The sequence below is a fragment of the Lipotes vexillifer genome, unplaced genomic scaffold (assembly GCF_000442215.2).
Source record: "Lipotes vexillifer unplaced genomic scaffold, Lipotes_vexillifer_v1.1 scaffold8, whole genome shotgun sequence".
Classification (NCBI taxonomy): domain Eukaryota; kingdom Metazoa; phylum Chordata; class Mammalia; order Artiodactyla; family Lipotidae; genus Lipotes; species Lipotes vexillifer.
Genome location: NW_006781519.1, coordinates 6919647 through 6938383, shown reverse-complemented (window position 1 = coordinate 6938383; position 18737 = coordinate 6919647). Strand labels below are relative to the sequence as shown.

The 18737-nt window shown below is 47.4% G+C and overlaps 1 protein-coding gene across 1 annotated transcript in view; it reads left to right on the top strand.

Annotated features, from left to right (window-relative positions):
- Positions 1 to 18737, top strand: part of PTPRG (protein tyrosine phosphatase receptor type G) — a 313959-nt gene that overhangs the window by 190536 nt on the left and 104686 nt on the right. Inside the window, 2 exon segments of the mRNA XM_007454772.1 lie at positions 10801 to 10985; positions 13979 to 14087. Coding sequence (XP_007454834.1) covers positions 10801 to 10985; positions 13979 to 14087 — 294 coding nt within the window.

Here is an 18737-nt window from a genome sequence, read left to right as displayed (position 1 = left end):
GATCATTATGTAGTGTCCTTCCTTGTCTCTTGTAACATTCTTTTAAGTCTATTTTATCTGATATGAGTATTGCTATTCCAGCTTTCTTTTGATTTCCATTTGCATGGAATATCTTTTTCTTTCCCCTCACTTTCCATCTGTAGGTGTCCCCAGGTCTGAAGTGTGTCTCTTGTAGACAGCATATATATGGGTCCTGGTTTTGTATCCATTCAGCAAGCCTGTGTCTTTTGGTTGGAACATTTAATCCATTCACGTTTATGGTGATTATCGATATGTATGTTCCTATGACCATTTTCTTAATTGTTTTTGGGTTTGCTTTTGTGTTTCCCACTTAGAGAAGTTCCTTTAGCATTTGTTGTAGAGCTGGTTTGGTGCTGCTGAATTCTCTTAGCTTTCCTTGTCTGTAAAGGTTTTGATTTCTCCATCCAATCTGAATGAGATCCTTGCTGGGTAGAGTAATGTTGGTTGTAGGTTCTTCCCTTTCATCACTCTAAGTGTATCATGCCACTCCTTTCTGGCTTGTAGAGTTTCTGCTGAGAAATCAGCAGTTAACCTTATGGGAGTTCCCTTGTATGTTATTTGTCATTTTTCCCTTGCTGCTTTTAATAATTTTTCTTTGTCTTTAATTTTTGCCAATTGGATTACTGCGCATCTCAGCATGTTTCTCCTTGGGTTTATCCTGTATGGGACTCACTGCGCTTCCTGAACTTGAGTGGCTATTTCCTTTCCCGTGTTATGGAGGTTTTCGACTACAGTCTCTTCAGATATTTTCTGGGGTCCTTTCTCTCTCTCTTCTCCTTCTGGGACCCCTATAATGCGAATGTTGTTTGCGTTTAATGTTGTCCCAGAGGTCTCTTAGTCTGTCTTCATTTCCTTTCATTCATTTTTCTTTATTCTGTTCCGCTGCCGTGAATTCCACCATTCTGTCTTCCAGGTCACTTTTCCGTTCTTCTGCCTCAGTTATTCTGCTATTGATTCCTTCTAGTGTAGTTTTCATTTCAGTTATTGTATTGTTCATCTCTGTTTTTTTTGTTCTTTAATTCTAGTTGATCTCTTGATATGGCCTTTGGGATCACTTAAAAAGATAGCTCACAGGATCTTAGATCTTGGATGGTGTTTAGGAAAGTCTCGCAGTGCTGAGGACAGCTATAGGACTCTACATGACCCAGGTGTTTCTTCATGATAAACGAGGCCATAACATCATCTCAGCCATGGGAAGTAGGAGACTTGTCCAGCTTCAGTATAAGTGCACTGGGCATTTGTACACCTGCACCCTTGTTTCTGGTATAGACCCTTGGTTGGAGCCTATGACTAGAGCAAGGTTGCAGGAGAAGTTAAGAGGTACCATATAGAAAGGATGCTGTGCTCAGTTAAAGGGGGATAGGTCCACTGTGCCCTTTTGGCAGGAAATCACAGCATGTTAAACCTGGAAAGGAGGGAAGGGCTTTGGGGCACGTGGACTCCCGCCTTCCATCCAATGTCTGAGAAGCAGCTGTTCTCAAGTAGGGCTTGGATGATGCACACTCTGGACTTTGCCACGTCTCTGAGTGCCAAGCTGAACAGTGCTTTCCCCTGCACAGGACAGAGGCACTTCCCCTGGCCTTTAGCTCTCAGCGGCAGAGGGATAGCGCATAGAAGATGGACTCCAAGGAAGTAGGTCAGGAATGACATAATGGGGAAAGTCAAACCTGCATGCTTGGAGGACTCTGGCTGCTGCTGTTGTATTTTGAGCATGTGGCTCCACCATATGCACAGTGTAAGAAAGGTTTCCAGTTTGCTGTCTTCTGGGGTAGTTGCCGCAGAGCTTCTAACGCTCAGTTGTTGGCTGATAAACGGAATTGCACACAAGGCTTGTTCGTGGGAGCAGAGGGGATACTGTGGGGTGGTGTAGAAAAGAACTCCACAGGTGTATTAGGGAAACTTAGTTCTCCCTCCTGAGTAGGTTCTCCACGTCTTGTGTGTTTCTCCTTTACTTCTACGCAGAATCCTTCACTTCTGGTCACCAGATATGGGGGCAGGGGTTTCAGTACAACAGGCAATTCTCTGCAACACCAGCTGGGTGTCCTACAGTGTAACCCCATTCCAGCGCTGGCCTCTGTCCCACAAGACTGCTTCCACCCCACTTCAGATGCCAATCGCAAGTAGGAGATCCCCAAATCAGACAGTAACTTCTGTCTGATTTGGTTACAAATTGGAGGTACCCACGATTTCCTTCTCTGGTTTGATTAATTTGCTGGAGTGGCTCACAGAACTCAGGGAAGCACTTACTTACGTTTACCAGTTTATTAAAGGATATGACACAGGGTTCAGATGAACAGCTGGATGAAGGGAAACATAGGGCAAGGTCTGAGCAGGTCCTGAGCACAGGAGTTTGTGTCGCCATTGAGTTCGGTGTGTTCACCCTCCCAGTGTATGGATATGTTTTCTTCTTTGTTTGAAGGAAACAAAAACTCTAACTTGAAAAAGATATATCCACCCGCATGTTCATTGCATTATTTACAAATACCCAAGGTAAAGAAACAACCTAAGTGTCCACTGATAGATGAATGGATAAAGAAAATGTGGTATCTATATAATGGCATATTATTAAGCCATAGAAAAGAATGAAATTTTGCCATTTGCAACAACATGGGTGGACTTTGAGGGAATCATGCTAAGTGAACTAAGTCAGACAGAGAAAGATAAATACCATATGATCTCACTCATATGTGAAAACAAAAACCGAGCTCATAGATACAGGCAACTGACAGGGGTGGGGGTGGGAGAAAGGAGTGAACTGTTTTTTCGATTGTTTTTTAGTTTAAATAAACTGAATGATTGTTTTAAAAGAAATTTTAAAAAATAAGAGATGCTCCTAGTATCACTTCGGAAGTTACAAGGGTTTTAGGAACCCTATGCTGGGAACCTGAGGCAGAGACCAATACATATATTTTCTGTTATAACAGGTTAGAGCTTGCATTATTTAAGACACCTTAGATTTAAAACTTGCAAGCAGTTGCCCTAGTACTTGGGGGAACTTGGGGTCTCCCACATCATGAGAAGGTGGTCCTCCAGCAGTGTCTGGCCAGAGCTGCCCAGGGATGAACCCAGCTCCACACACTTCACTTCCTTTGAGACCTGGTCTCAACCGTCTTCCTCCTCATTCTCTGCTTGCCAAGCCTTGCTAGTTTTCTTTGCAGTTTTCCCGCCTGAGGGCCTTTGCACGAGCTGTTTTTCTGTCTGCCATATCTCAGCCTCCTTCCTTCCTGCTCATTTTCTTTTTTTATAAATTTATTTTATTTATTTTTATTTGTGGCTGTGTTGGGTCTTCGTTGCTGCGCGTGGGCTTTCTCTAGTTGCGGCGAGCGGAGGCTACTCTTTTGTTGCGGTGCGTGGGCTTCTCATTGCGGTGCCTTCTCTTGTTGCGGAACACGGGCTCTAGGCACGTGGGCTTCAGTAGTTGTGGTGCGTGGGCTCAGTAGTTGTGGTGCATGGGCTCAGTAGTTGCGGTGCACGGGCTCTGTAGTTGTGGCTCACGGGCTCTAGAGCGCAGGCTCAGTAGTTGTGGCGCACGGGCTTAGTTGCTCCGCGGCATGTGGGATCTTCCCGGACCAGGGCTCGAACCCATGTCCCCTGCATTGGCAGGCGGATTCTTAACCACTGCGCCGCCGGGGAAGTCCCTTCCTGTTCATTTTATAAACCTCTAATCAGTTCAAACATCACTGTGCTCAGTAAGCCTTTCCTAACCAATCCCTCAAATCTAGGTCAGGGTGTTTATTAAACCTTTTTACAGAATTCCTATAATAGTTTCCTTAAAAGCATGTAGTCACATAACCCTTACTGCCGGGAGTATCTAACCTTTTTGGTGCCATGGGCTCTTTCAGCCATCTGGTGAATCCCATGGGGGAGTGCTGCACCCTGCACCACCACAGCTATTTCCAGCCTCCCCGTGGTGGCTTGAGGGACCACGAGCTTAGTCTATATTTCTGATGGGGGAGAATGGTTACTTGGGCTGCGCCCAGTTTTCGAAGGCCTCGAAGGAGTTGGAGGCTGCTCTGGAAATTGTCAAGAGACCCACACTCTCATCTGTCATTGCGAACAAAGAAAACCAGGAAGGCAGAGGGAGTGGGAAGGAAGCTTTTTGTGCCAAGTATTGTCAACCAGGGAAGAAGCATAGGCCTGAGCCGTAGTAGTGATGCATTGTGTCTGCGTGGGACAGTTTTCACCTTTTAAGCACTTTTGAGTTACCCTCCTGATGTCTTCATTGCCGTCCTGCAGGTAGGAAAATAGACGTGGGACGTGTTTGTGGCTAGAACATATGTGGTGCTGCACCCCCGTCCCCTCTACTACAGGCTGCGTTCCAGTTCCCAGCCCTCCTCCCACCCAGGGTCCTCGGCCCAGCCCAGTGACTTGGTCTCTCTGGACCCAGTGTCTTCCTTCATCTTTAGGAGAGAGGGTACCCTTGTGGACCATCTGAGAGGAAGACACGGAGCCTGGCCCGTGGCGTGTGCTTGGCAACTCCAAGTAGAGAGAGTTCCGGTGTTGTAAATCCCCAAAATGCCAGAGCTGGGCTCCGGCTTTGATCCGGTTCCGGCACCTTCGCCCATGCAGTTTCCCTTTCATGAGCTCTCGGACATGGAGGGCGGAAGATGACACCCCGGAGCCCCAAGGTGCCAGGTTTGAAGTCCTACGCAATCAGCTTGGGGGGATTTTGTGTTTACCTAGACCTTTTGGATACAGCCCTTCAAAAAGAGAAATGACAGGCGTTTGAGCTGTCTGAGGCTAGGCTGGTGGCTTTGTTCAGCTGAGAGGTTCCCTTCTGCTGAAGAGGGGACGTTGCTCCTGCTTTCCTGCCCTGCCAGGCAGGCGGGTCCCTGGTGGGCGGCATCTGTCTCCCCTGTGGTCCTCCGCTGGGCTGGTGTATGACGTCACCGCACCCCACCCCGCAGGAGGCAGCCGTTTCTTGTCTGTTGACAAGCTCCGTAAGAGGCGGATGGCACCGAATCACTGTGTTGGAGCAGTGCTGTTCATCTGACGCCTGATCAATAATTGGCCCGTTACCTTACGTGTGAAACTTGGAGGGGTCCAGTGGTGGGAGGGGACCCCAGGGAGGACTTCAAATCCAAATCGTTGAAGGCACTTGGAAGTTACACTAACTTTCACAGAGAAAGGGTCCCGTTAGTTTATCTCCAACGCCCCAAAGGAAGAGGTTGGGGGTAGGGGAATCTCTCATTTACTCGTGGAACCACTGAGAAAATATCCTTGACGTTGATTGAGAATCAGAGGACCGTGGGTGCTCTGCTAGAAGCCTCTTCATAATTTAACGAAGGCTGGGGTCCTAATTACAGGCGGTTCAGAATGCAGGCAGGAATTCTCAGAGCTGGTAGAGCATCGTCCGAGATGCCTGTGAAATGCAATCAGACACCAGTGAGAAGGTAATCAGGCCCCCAGAAGGGGAGGCTGACGTCAGGAGTACCTCACAGGGGACATTTGTTTAGAGAGCCGGGTGTAGTGCCTCCCTCATGGTTAAAAGGCTTTGGTTTTGTGCAGAAATGGATGTCTCAAGACGATTGGCCAACTCCCTGTGTTAGGTGCATTTGCAATGGCCATTTGTCAGGGGTGTTGGGCACCTGTTCTCCGCCGAAGACCGGGTTCCTGGTGCTTGTTTTAGATCAGTGGGAAACTCACCTGGCCCTGGGGGCCAGGCAGCTACGGGTGAAGGCAGTGGGGAGGGGCGGGGACTGTGGCAGATGTGAGCACACACACCTGTCTGAAGGGGGCCTGCACTGCCGCCCAGGAAACCACTGCCATGTGTGGTTGCAGGCCCAGTTTAAAAAGCCAGCTTTACATGTTTTCAAACACTGTGTGGGCCTGGCAGCTTGTCCCCTGCGTGTGCCACTGGGCGTCAGGCTCTCAGATTCTGGTTGACCCACAGCGTTCTCTGTGATCGTTACCCCAACTCTGTGAGGAGGATATTATTACCTGGTACTAGCCACCCATTTTACAGATGAGAACCCAAGGGTCCATATGAGTCTGGCTCCAAAGCCCACCCTTTATATACGAGCTCTTCTAAACTGTCCCTTCTGTGATATGTACCACAGTGCTGCTTTTGTCTGTGATACTTGGAATTTTGGGGGGAGGTTTTGTTGCAAAGAAGGGTGTGCATCCCTGAAAAGGCCGGCACGAGTTCTTTGGAGGGTGTCTGGTCATCTCACCTCCCCCAGGGGCGTGATGAGCACGTTGAGGGAGGGGGCCGAGGGGCCCGGGGAGCACAGAGGAGACCTCGGCGGGGAAGCCGGAGCTTCAGGGAGACTGAGTGTGGGCTGGCCACAGAGGAGTCGGTGAGGTCAGAGACGTGGAAGGGGTCACGTCACATGGGACCTGTGGGCCAGGGCAAGACCAAGGGGTCGATTCCGTCCACTCAGCGCGCCATTCGTTCAGCCCAAATTTACAGGGAGCCCACTGCGTGCTAGGCTGTGATTTAGTACCGAGGACAGTGTAGCAAACAAGACAGAAAGTGTGCAGCCTCGTGGAGCTTACATTCTAGTAGGGGAGTGTGATTGCTCATTACAGACAGTCCATGAGGTCAGCAGTATCACGCCACGTCGTACTGAGCGCAGGAAGATCTCGGCTCTGCAGGGGAGGGAGCCTCTCAGGCTGTGTGAGGGGCAGAATACGGCACAAACAACACAAATGCAGTTGGTAAATGTGTTTCAAACAAAGGTTTGGCCTCCCTTTAGCTTCTACGTCTGGAAGCACCAAACCACTGACCCACAGGCCAAAACTCTCCCACCAGCACCTCCTGTACAGCCAGGAGCTGAGAGTGGTGTTTCTATGTTAAAAAGTTGAAAAAAATGAAAAGAAGAAAGTTTCATGACACATGAAAATGGTATGAAATGGCAATGCAGGGTCCATAACCAGTTTCATTGCAGCAGAGCCATGTCCGGATGACCTCAGCTGCTTCTGTGCTTCATAGGCAGAGCTGCGTAGTTGTGAAAGAGACCATATGGCCGGCAAAGCCAAGCACACTTACTGTCCTGCCCTTTACAGAACAAGTGTGCCAACCCCTGTTCTAGGTCCTCCTTGTAATCTGCAAATGCTTCCTCCAAATCTGGCCCAGAAAAATCCACCCTCTCAGGGAAGTGAAGAGCAGAGGGGAATTTTCTTTTCCACCTGCTCTTCCCTTAAGCCAAGATGGGCGAACCTCAGCCTACAAGCCTCTGGCCCAGTGCTCCCACGTGTAGCCTCAGACAAGTGTGGATCTTTGGAGGCCCCTCAGTTACAGAATTCCCCACCCCGGCCCCGGCAGGCTGTCCAGTGGTGAAGACTGTATGCTCCCACTGCAGGGGGCACGGTTCGATCCCCGGTCAGGGAACTAAGATCCCGCATGCTGCACAGCGTGGCCCAAAAAAAGGTGGTCCTGTTAGAGTGAGGCCAGGCCGTCCTCCTTTGTGAACCTAAACCAATATTTTCTAGTCCATTGAGACAGTGGGATTCTGTACTTTCATTCAGAACAGTATTACCAAGCTCTTCTTGACAAGGCAGCATATCCGTGACTTAGTAAAATACAACGAGAACAACAAATTCACTCACAAGGCCATAATGCGTTGTATCCCATTTACATCAGATTGCATGTATGTGTTTTTACACATGCATGAAGACGTTGGATCCCCAGAAAGTTAACAGTGGTTGTCTCTGGATACTGAGATTTCGGGTGATTTTTTAAAACTTTCTTCTTACTTATTTGGATGACTTGGATTCTTTTTAAAAACATTAACATGAATCATCTTAATGAGCAAAGAAAAAGCCAGCTATTTTTATTTCAAAGAATAAATAAGAAGAATGGTTGCATCCGCATGTGGGTGATAGGATTATTTGTGTGGTTATGAGGTAACTGTTAAGAGATACATGCATCCCCATACTGCTCACCCCTAATTGGAGCAGGGGAGTGATGGCTTCAGAATGAAGGAGATAAGTAAAAACATAGGGGGAGGTGAGAAAAGATGTAGAAGTCAGAAAATCTGACATGTCATCATTGGAAGGACACAGCTTCCGAGTATATAAATCTCCTTGGTTCATTATTGGTACTTGGAAAGATGGGAGTGTAGATATTTCCCTGATTCCTCCCCCTTCCCAGCCCCGCCCACTTGAGAAACTGTAAACCACTGAGACGCTAGGGTATTTTTAAATGGTATGTGAGCGCCACCTAGTGTCAGCACTCTGTCATTTCACCCCCTGTCTCTGTGGGAGCCTTAGCATCACATTCTTTCTTTGATGTCCCTGCTCTGGTGGCATTTGCGCAGCAGGCAGCGAAATGCCTCCCGGGGTTCTGCAGGGCAGTGAGGATGCCTCATTAATTTATCCCTTCCTTCTTGTCTCAGTTGCACAAAGCGAATCTGTCCGACTGAAGCAGGGTTTGGCAGTCGAAGAGCCAAAGGCTGCCTCCCTGTCAAAACCAATCTCCGCTTTTCTCCGTCAGCCAGCTGCTTAGAGCTGGGTCCCTGCTTCTCTGGCAAGAAAGCCATCCTCCCCAGGGCTGCCTTGGGCTTGGGGCTCTTGAGGAGCAAATAGGGGACTCTGGCTCGTGGTGGGCTGCTTGGCTTGGAGATGGGCTCCTGGGAGAAGCCAGAACCAAGCCCCACATCCCCTGGCCTGTCCCCTCCAGGGCTGCTCCCCTGCTGCCCCCCAAACCCCAGCGTCGTCCTCACTGCGTCCCTTGCTCTCATGCCTCTCCTTGTCCAGCGCATCGCCAGGCTTTGCCTCTATCTGCTCTAGAGCCTGCTGTTCTCCTGTTCTCTCCTAGGTAGACAAGCACTCAGCCGTCTGCAGCACCTCCTGACAGGCCTCTCTGCTCCTCTCTTAGCCGCTCTGGGCTCTTCTCTGCTCAGCTGAAGCTCCAGGGAGCTTTGTAAAGTGCACACCTGCCTGCGTCATTCTCCGGTTCACATCCTTCCCGTGGCTTCGGAGTGCTGTGGCGTAAAGGCCAGAATTTTCATCTGGGCCTGCGAGGCTTCCCGCTCCACTGGCCTCCCTTGATCCAGCCCCACTGGCTTCCTTCGGGCCCCTCAGGCCTTCTCCCTGCTGAGGTCCCTTGGCCGGCCTCCCTTCTTCCCCTGACCCCCATGTAGTGAATCTCCACGCAGCTCTCAGTTGGATGCACCTGCCTCTAAAGAGTCTTCCCTGTAGCATGAATCAAGTCTCCCTAGAAAGTGCTTGGAAAATAGAGCGTTCCTCTCCCCTCCGCCCACCCATCCTGGTGTGTGATAGCAGCTGCACACGTGTCATTCTTTGATGAATTCCCATCTCCCCCTTTAGACCTGTAGTTCTCAGGGGTGTTTGGTCCCCCAGGGACATTTGGCGATACCTGGGGACGGACATTTTTGGTTGTTTTAACTTGGGGGGAGTGCTACCGGCATCTAGCGGGTAGAGGCCCAGGATGTTGCTAAACATCCTACAGTGCACATGACAGCCCCCAAGAGCAAAGAGTTTTCTGGCCCAAGAGGCCAGTGGTGCTGAGGTTGAGAAACCCTTCTTCTGAATGGAAGCCCTGTGCGGGCAGGAACCAAGGCCCCTGGGAAAGAGCACGTTTGGAGGGCCAAAATGTTGCTGTTAATGGCTGACTTGATACTCCCAGTTCTTAAATGGGTTTGTTAGTAGATAGATATAGAGCCACCACATTCCTTCAAACCTGCCGGCCACAAGGAATAAACAGGGGAATTCGCCTGGCTTTTCCTTTGGCCGGTGTCAGGATAGTTACACAGAGTCCTGCTGGCCCAGAGAAAGTCGTCCTGGTTTTTTGTGCGTTTGCTTTAAAATTATTTAAAGTCTCATTTTGCATCGTATCTGTTTACACTGTGATCTGTTTACAATAAAATGTCATCTACAATTTTAGTTAGCTGGGACATTCCACATGTCAAGTGGCCTGGCTTCTAAAAAAATTCATTGTGGAAGAGGCCAGATGAGAATGCTAGATTAAAAGAGGTTAAAGCATTATAACACTGAATGTGACACGTCATGTGGGCGGGGAAAGGGTTATATAAACAATCTTTTGGAGACAGTGGGGAAATTTGAATAGGGATGATGTAAATGTCAGATAATATCAAGTTAGTGTTTATTTTCTTAGGTATGACAGTAGTCAGCTTGGTCTGCTGTAACAAATAGCATAGACTGGGTGTCTTACAAACAACAGAAATTTATTTCTCACCGTTCTGGAGGCTGGGAAGTCTAAGATCAAGGTGCTGGTAGACTCAGTGGCTGGTGAGGACTTGCTCCCTGGTTCACAGACAGCCGTCTTCTCACTATGTCCTCACGTGGCAGAAGGGGTGAGGGAGCTCTCTGGGGCCTCTTATGAGGACATTAATCCCACCCATGAGGGCTCCACCGCCATAATCTAATTGTCTCCCCCAGTTCGATGCCCTAATACCATCCCATTGGGCATTAGGTTTCAACACATGAATTTGGGGGGCACACAGACACTCAGACATTGCCATTATAGAGGAGAATGTCCTTATTCTTAGGAGATACAGACCTGAGTTTAAGGAGTGAAGTTCAGAATGTCTGCAACTTGCTTTCGGTGACACAGCAGGGAAGCGTGTGTGTGTGTGTGTGTGTGTGTGTGTGCGCGCGCGCGCATGTGTAGAAAGAGAAGGGGGGGAGGGAGAACAGGTGTGGCAGAATGCTAGCAGCCGGTGGATCCAAGCGATGGGGGCGTGCGTGTTCGCCGTCCTACTGCGTCCACCTTTCGAGGCTGCAGTCTTGAGGAACACGGGGCGTGTGTGTATGTAGTGCCAGGAGGCCCTGAGCTTGGCCGTGTGTCTTCAGTCTGCAGCTCTCCGCCCATCCACATGAAGGTGCAGCCCCTGAACCAGACAGCACTGCAGGTGTCCTGGAATCAGCCGGAGACCATCTACCACCCACCCATCATGAACTACATGATCTCCTACAGCTGGACCAAGAACGAGGACGAGAAGGAGAAGACGTTCACAAAGGACAGCGACAAGGATTTGGTAAAACCTACGTGTTCTGAGTCGGGGTGTCTGTAGCAATGAGAGGGGCCCCTGCGCATCTCTTTGGCGTGCTTTAACCTGTGGCATCCCAGCCCTACGCTGCCTGTTGAGGGCGGGTGCCACCGGGGTGAACCGGGGCCGGAGCCTGCCCGGGCTCCATTCCGCCTTTATACATGATGGCTACACCACCAGGAAAAGAGTTAATTTCTTTGTAACTGGGCCCTTCAAAACTGACTGCTGCTTCTTTCATTATTTAAAAAAAAAAAAAAAAAAAAAAAATTCGAAAGCCTCCACGAAGCGCTTGTCATCTGATAGCGTTGCTGTAAATGTTAAGTGAGTTCTTCAGTTGTAGAGCAGGGCCTAGCACAGAGCGAGCACTGGGTCAGTACTGGCTATTATTATTATTGCAGCTGTCGCCCCCACCCTCCTCCCCACACCATGCAGCTTTCCGAAGTCCCCACCACTCCCTTCTGCCACATTTCATCTGCCTCATACATTCCGACCTGCTAGACCCCAGTGACCACGGAATTTTTAGCCACTGCTCTCAGACTCTCAGACGCTGTAATACCTGACCGCACTTTGAGCTACGCATGCCCAATCCAGCTGCTCATCTTAAATGTGCATAAATATTTAGTGGCCGGTCCCCGCCAAGGCCCTTGAGAACAGATGTTTGCAGAAACCATCTTCTTCCCCTGGAAAAGCAATCACTCCACCAAGCGCTGGTCTTTACATCTTTGCACGGAAACTCAAAGTGACACATTTGGGTTTGAAAGCCTGGCGTTTACTGTTAATCAAAAGAAGTCTTTGGGATAATGAAGCCCATAATTGTATATGCACATGGAAAATGTAATAGCACTGAGTGGGATCCTTAATGACTGTTAGCACCTTTTTTCCTCTCCGTACAGAGTCCCCAGGGCCCATTCAATCAGTTATAGAATAATACTTTTCGTATTCCTTTAGATGAAGATTCTTTTACTTCATTTCCATTTATGTTTTCAATTTCCCCACGAGACATTGTTATCTGGGTCACATTAGGGAATGATGAGCTTCATGAAATCGGAGAGGAATCTATTGAAAGGTACCCAAGGTTATGATGTGTTTTAACCTTTGTCACGACTGGAAGTCCGTGAGGGATGTTTCTCTTTCTGAACTAAGGTGGCTTGCATTAATCAGCAGAAACTATCTAGGCGCTTATTTGGTTTCTTATTCTAAGTGGAAAATAATTAAACATGCAGAGATGAATAGATAACCGGCTTGGAGTGAATTCTAATAAATCCCTGCATAGATGGAGCAAAGATATTGCTCTGAACAGAAGACGGGTTTGGAGGTTTAGAGAATGAGGCATAAATGAACTTCAGAGAAAGAGAGAGCTGCAGAGAAAAACATGCTTTGATAGCAAGTTCTTTTTTTATAAGAATTTCTAGGGGTGGTTATTTTCTTTGGGGACACACAAAATTAATTAATTCCTCAAGAAGTTGAGAGTGCTGACTTAGTGGCAGCAAAGCTGTCCTCCAGCTTAGGGTTCTTGTGGCCCAGAAACCTCAAAGTCATACTGAACATTTTCCCGGCATTCTGCAGCATCCATGTCTCTCTCTCACGCCCTCACTGCCAACCTGTGGGACAGGTGTTACTGCCTCCTTTTTCCAAAAGAGAGAAATGAGGCTGAAAGTGAAATAACTTGACCCCAACCCCCTCCTCTCACCAGGAATCCGTTTGCTAGGCAACAGATAGCAGGTGTGGGCACAATAACATTTTAATGCCTCTTCAGAGGTTTTCAGTAGCTACACTGGGAAAAACCCACTCAGTGGTTAAGCTCCCAGAGCTGCTTTCTGGACTTGGCCCACAATGCGATGACAAGACATTTCATCCATTAGGGAGTCTTTGAAAATCAGTTGCTTTCGTTGTTTGTTTCTTCAGGAAGCGAGCCCTGCCGGCTTTTTAGGTATTTTCCATTTTCTGATTTTTAAAAGACTCTTGGAATAAAGCTTTGAGGAATGGGGGTCTGGATTTGGCTTGTGATGTTGGACCAGGGGTTGGGAAACTTTTTTCTAGAAAGGGTCAGACAGTTAAGATTTTAGGCTTTAAGGGCTATATGGCCTCTGTGGGCAGCTACTCAACTCTGTCATCAAAGGGTGAAAGCTGCCATAGCAACAGGTAAATGAATGGGTGTGGCTGTGTGCCAACAAAACTTTATTTACAAAAAACAGACAGCGGGCCAGATTTGGGCTGTGGGCCGTCGCTTGCCACCGCTGTGTTAGACTGGGGGTGTACTTTCCATTTTGTGGTGTGGACTACCTACGAACAAGGCTTGCCTAGCCTTTGTTGTACAGCACTCAAAAGAACCCTGCGAGGGAAATATTACTCTCTCCATTTAACAGTTGAAGGGAGCAGAGGCCAAAAGACATTGAGCAACTGACTCAGAATCACACAGCTGGTGACTGGTGTGACACAGGTAGATCTCCTGTCCTCAGACCTCTAGTCAGGTGTTCTTCTAGCATCGTGCCCCATATCATCCAAGGTCAAGGTACAACAATGCCTTTAAACTGCAAAGAAACAGAGATTTTGTTGTGGCTGCGCTAATCTCTGCATGGCCCTGGAAATTCAGTACACCTGATAATTCTAGAGGCTGTCTAGGGTAAATCATTATCGTTTATCAGGTAGAGTAGTTTTGATAGAAGTCCCAGCCTTGTGAGTATAAAGGGGGCTGAAGACACGTTCCAAGCCCGCGTCAAGTATCTGAGCCAAGACGACTTTTTGTTCTCTCACCTACACATTTCCATGTCGAAAACACATTCCCAGGTGAGGTTATCTCTGAAAGCTCATTCTTCTCAAGGTGAGCCTCTGGTCAGTGCGGAAACATGTCTGTACTGCTTTGCCTTGGTACCCAGAAACCTACAGGCAACACTTAACATTCTTTTAGGTTTGGCTTTCAAATGTAAAGTGTGCTCTGGCCTTCCAAACCAGGTCACTGCCTGTTCTTTCCTCCCCTGCAGAAAGCCACCATTAGCCCTGTCTCACCTGACAGCCTTTACCTGTTCCGGGTCCAGGCCGTGTGTCGCAATGACATGAGGAGTGACTTCAGCCAGACCATGCTCTTCCAAGGTGAGGAGCCGCCCTTCCTGTCTGCCCTGCATCCCCTGGGTCCCTTCTCCCTTTGGGCTTTGTCTTTTTTCCCGTTCAGGTGCTTGGACACAAGAATACGAACCTGGCCTCAGTATCAGTGTGGGGTTTGCAGTAACCCCTGAAAAGCCTGGGGAATTTAGGCCCGTCTTTTTGGTTGGGGGTTTCACAGGCCAGAAGAGGGAAAGAAGAATGAAGTGTTGATTATTTTTTTAATTACTGTTATTTTCCAACTGTGGGGAACCAAGTATTTGTCTAATACTGTGTCAGATCAGAGAATCACCTCCTAGTCGTGTGGAGGAATATCGTCTTTGGATTTCTAACATGATTCAATTAGCTGATTTAGGGTCTAGTGGAAAGTTTCAGACCAGCACTAGGGCGAGCCTAGAGGAGCATTCACTTTGGTGCAGAATTCAAAGGAGCTCTTAAAAACTCTGTCATCAAGGTGCAGTGTATTTCAATGGAATATATATGTATGTATGTATGTATATATATATATATAATTTTTTTCTTTTTTTGGGCTGTGTTGGGTCTTCGTTGTGGTGCGCAGGCTTCTCACTGCGGTGGCTTCTCTTGTTGAGGAGCACGGGCTCTAGGCGCACGGGCTTCAGTAGTTGCAGCATGCGGGCTCCATAGTTGTGGCTTGCGGGCTCTAAAGTGCAGGCTCAGTAGTTGTGGCGCACGGGCTTAGTTGCTCCGCGGCCTGTGGGATCTTCCCAGACCAGGGCTTGAACCCATGTCCCCTGCATTGACAGACAGATTCTTAACCACTGAGCCACCAGGGAAGCCCAATGGAATATTTTTTTAAAAGCAAAATCAATGCAAAAGGTTCTTGAACAAAATATCGAACTTTTGCATAAAGACAGGATCCACTCTGTCTTACTTGCCCTGACCTAATCCCAGTCCTGGTTCCAATAAAACTTTGTTGACAAAAATTGGCAGCCAGCCGGTGGGCCGTAGTTTGCAGACCTGGTTTGGTGAGGGGCGCTAAGACCAGCATGAAGGGAGCAACCAGGGCATTGGGCTTTGCTCTGCTGGTCTGATGCCCTCCCTGGTAAGGTTCTTTACTTCCTGAATCCTCAGTTTCTGAGACACCTACACACCAGGCCAGTGATTCTCAAGTTTTGCGAGTCATGTATCTGATGAAGACTTTGGACCCTTTCTCTAGAAAAATGCCAGAATTTTGCGTATTACAGCTTTAGGGGTCCCATAAAACCTGTAGGCTGTGGATCAGCCTCATTGTCTGGAATCCTGTGAGAAATGCACATTCATGGGCCCCTCTCAAACTAATTGTCTCAGAATCAGAGGGTGGGGCCCAGGAATCTGAATTTCAACCAGATGGCTCAGGTACCAGGCGTGCACATTACAGATTGAGAAGAGCTGGCTTAGAGCCAGGGCCCTGACATGAGGGCCCGAAGGTTGAGTCCTGGCTGCCACTTAGTGTTTCTGTGACTCTGAGAATGTTGACTAGCTTCTCTAAGCTGCAATTTCACAGTCCAAAACTGGTAGTTGTGAGAGTAGCGACCTCACAGGGTCCTGTAGAGTGACAGGGGGTGACGCATGTTAACTGATTAGCACAGTGCCTGATGCTAACTGTAAATACCCCCTAAGTATGAGATTTAATATAAAAAATAATAAATGATGAACCCAGGATAAGAAGCCCTTCAGCTGAGAGTCCCTCCAAAGATCCCTGCTAGCTTTGCAATTTTGCATCTAGTATTGAAATATTCTTTGCTAATGTTCACATTATCTCATCCTTCCATTTAAACTAATTGAAATGAGCATGGCTGTATTTTTTCTCACAAATAAATCACACTCGCCATGTCCCCCTTTGCCCTGAATGTATTGGCCCATCTGCCTGTGTTGAGGAGGGTCCGAAAGCCAAGGCCAGGTCTATGCCAGCCCAGGGGAGAGAGCACGGGAAGCCAGAGTGGAGCCCCGGATCTTTTGGCGCATAAATCATAATTGGGCCTTCCATGCACTCCAGCTAGGAGCCTGGAATCTGCAGAACCGCCTTTCTTGATTAATAGGCCCCTGAGCTCGTTGGCTTCTGCATGGACTTTGAAAAATTAAATGTTTGTAATGTAATGCAATTCAAAACGGCCTTGTCAGCTGTAAATTCCAAGCTCGGAATATTTAAAATGTCTGATCACGGTGACTTGTTGAAAATGGCCAGTGTCTCCTTTGTCTGCAGACTTTCTCTGCTCAGGGGTGGACATGTGTTTGCTCGTTTTCTGTACTGGTGTTTGTCCCTGCATGTTAACAAAGGGGCACACAATGGCCTTAGCATCTTCCCTGCAGCAGTGGGCAGTGGAAAAACAAAATCTTCAGGTAAGCCAGCATGCCTTTTCTGGTGAGCCAAGTAGGAGTTTATGAAGAGTAGAGGCCTGTGTACAAAACTGGTCAACTCTTAGGACTGAAGTTTTAAAAGGGAAGGAAATTAACTTGGGGAATTTCATGGATACCTTTGTTCAGAATAATTAGGTTTCCCAGTGATAAAGTTTACCTCTGGTTTGGGAGCATGAGGAAGCCCTGTGGAATATTTACATTATTATAGTAAATAAAGCAATATTTATGTCCTGTATAACGTAATAAATAAGTTATGTTTACCTTACTGTAGTAAATATGATAATAATGGTAATCATTATCTGTAGAGTGGCTCCCAGTTACAGAGCACTTGCCCATAGGTTATTTCGTTTGACCTCGTGGCAACTTGTAATGCAGGTGTTATACATTATACGGAGGGGGAAATGATGTCCTGGGCAGTTGAGTAACTTGCGAAAAATCACTTGGCTGCTAAGAAGAGTCCGATTTCTTATTCCAAAGCCCAATCATTTGTACACAACAACAGACCACCCCTAAAGCATAAATAGTACCCTGTATCCCCAGTCTTCAACAAATGGCTAAAAAGATTGATTACTAAGTGTTCAAAAGCCTTTTTTGCAATTCTCAACAGTCATGGAAACTAGGGCCTCTTAAGCTTTTTCTTTGAGCCACAGACTCATTAGGCAGCCTGGCCAAGCCAACAGATCCTCTCTCAGAATGGTTTAAAATAAATAGGTAAAATACATAAGGAAAGGAAACCAGTTATGCTCAAATACAATTGTCAAAATATTTTAAAGAAATTGGGAACGTAGTCATCTGTGCGCTTCTTTTATGAAAGTATTAAATGACAAGTGGTGGGTCTATTAGCGACGGTGATTTCTGAGTAGTGATGAACATAAATGATACTCCGAAATAGCTCCAACAACTCTAAGGCAGTAGGGAGATATTCCCATTTCAATCACACAGTCATAGGACGATCCTACTAAAATGCAGCTGAGATTTGGAGCTTGCGTTCCTCATGCAAGGAAAAGCTGCATCTCCGTGACAGCTTAGTGGGGATGCGGGTCTCATTTTTTTCCCCTGTCCCTGAAGTCCCCCAGGCCGGTGGACTCCTGATCTGAAAGCTCTTGTAGAAACTTCATAGTCACCACGGCTAGAACTGACCCCAGTGGAAATGGTTCAAGATCAGTGAAAAGCGGGCATGTTGATGGAGTGGCCAGTTTGTTGGCCTTAAATTAAGGCCTTTGTAAAGGGCAGGGAAAGCAGGTCTCTTAGGGGGCTTTCTTCCTGTCTTAACAAAGGGAGGTGTGTATACCTGTCTGAGGCAGTGCAATATCGATCCCGAAGCAACTCACTGATGGTGGGAGGTTGTATTTAGTGCCAGGCAAGAACTGTTTGCTTCCTAGGCTGCCTCATTTGACCTGGTTGTATTGACATCTAGATGGGTTCTCCACATATGTCTCTTCACCCATTTCACTTTCCAGCTGAGTGAAGTGAATATATCATTAAGTTGGGGGTCGCAAATACAGGTGCCCCGGGGCCAGGCACGGAACACATACAAATGAGGGGAGGGCCGTCAGTGGGAAATTGCAGAATGTGCCCTTTGAAAAGGGGTGACGGACACTCAGCACCGGCCAAATGTTGCCCTGCAGGAAGGTGAGCTCAGTTTTGCCCAATATTGTGATTTTTCAGGGATGAGCAGGAAATTGGGATTTTTAGGTAAAAGTTGCTGTTTACAATGTTGGCAGCAAATTCTTTTTTGTTTTGTTTTGTTTCCAAAAAGCTTGCAGGGCAAATAAAAAAATATGTCGGGTACTTGCCCCACTTCTAGTTTAGATAAAAACTCCAGCAGGTACAAATGTTATTTATTTGGAGATGTAGCAGTTTTTTGCTAATTTTTCAGTGCCTTGTATGTATAGGAAGCAAACATGTAGTTTATGTAAGATTATTGGTTTTGAGATCAGCACAAAGAAGCAGTCTGATATATTTTTTGTTATACTGTTTAGCATTATTCACAATAGAGAAAAGGTGGATGCAGTCCACCGTCCAAAAAAGATGGATGTAGATGTCCATCAACAATGAATGGGTAAACAAAATATGGTATATACAGACAGCAGAATATTATTTGGCCATAAAAAGGAAGGAAATTCTGACACATGGGAGAGCATGGATGAATCTTGAAGACATTACGCTAAGTGAAATAAGCCAGTTACAAAAAGACAAGTAAATATATATGACTCCACTTACGTGAGATATATGGAGGACTAAAACTTACAGAAAGTAGAAGGATGGTTGCCAGGAGCTGGT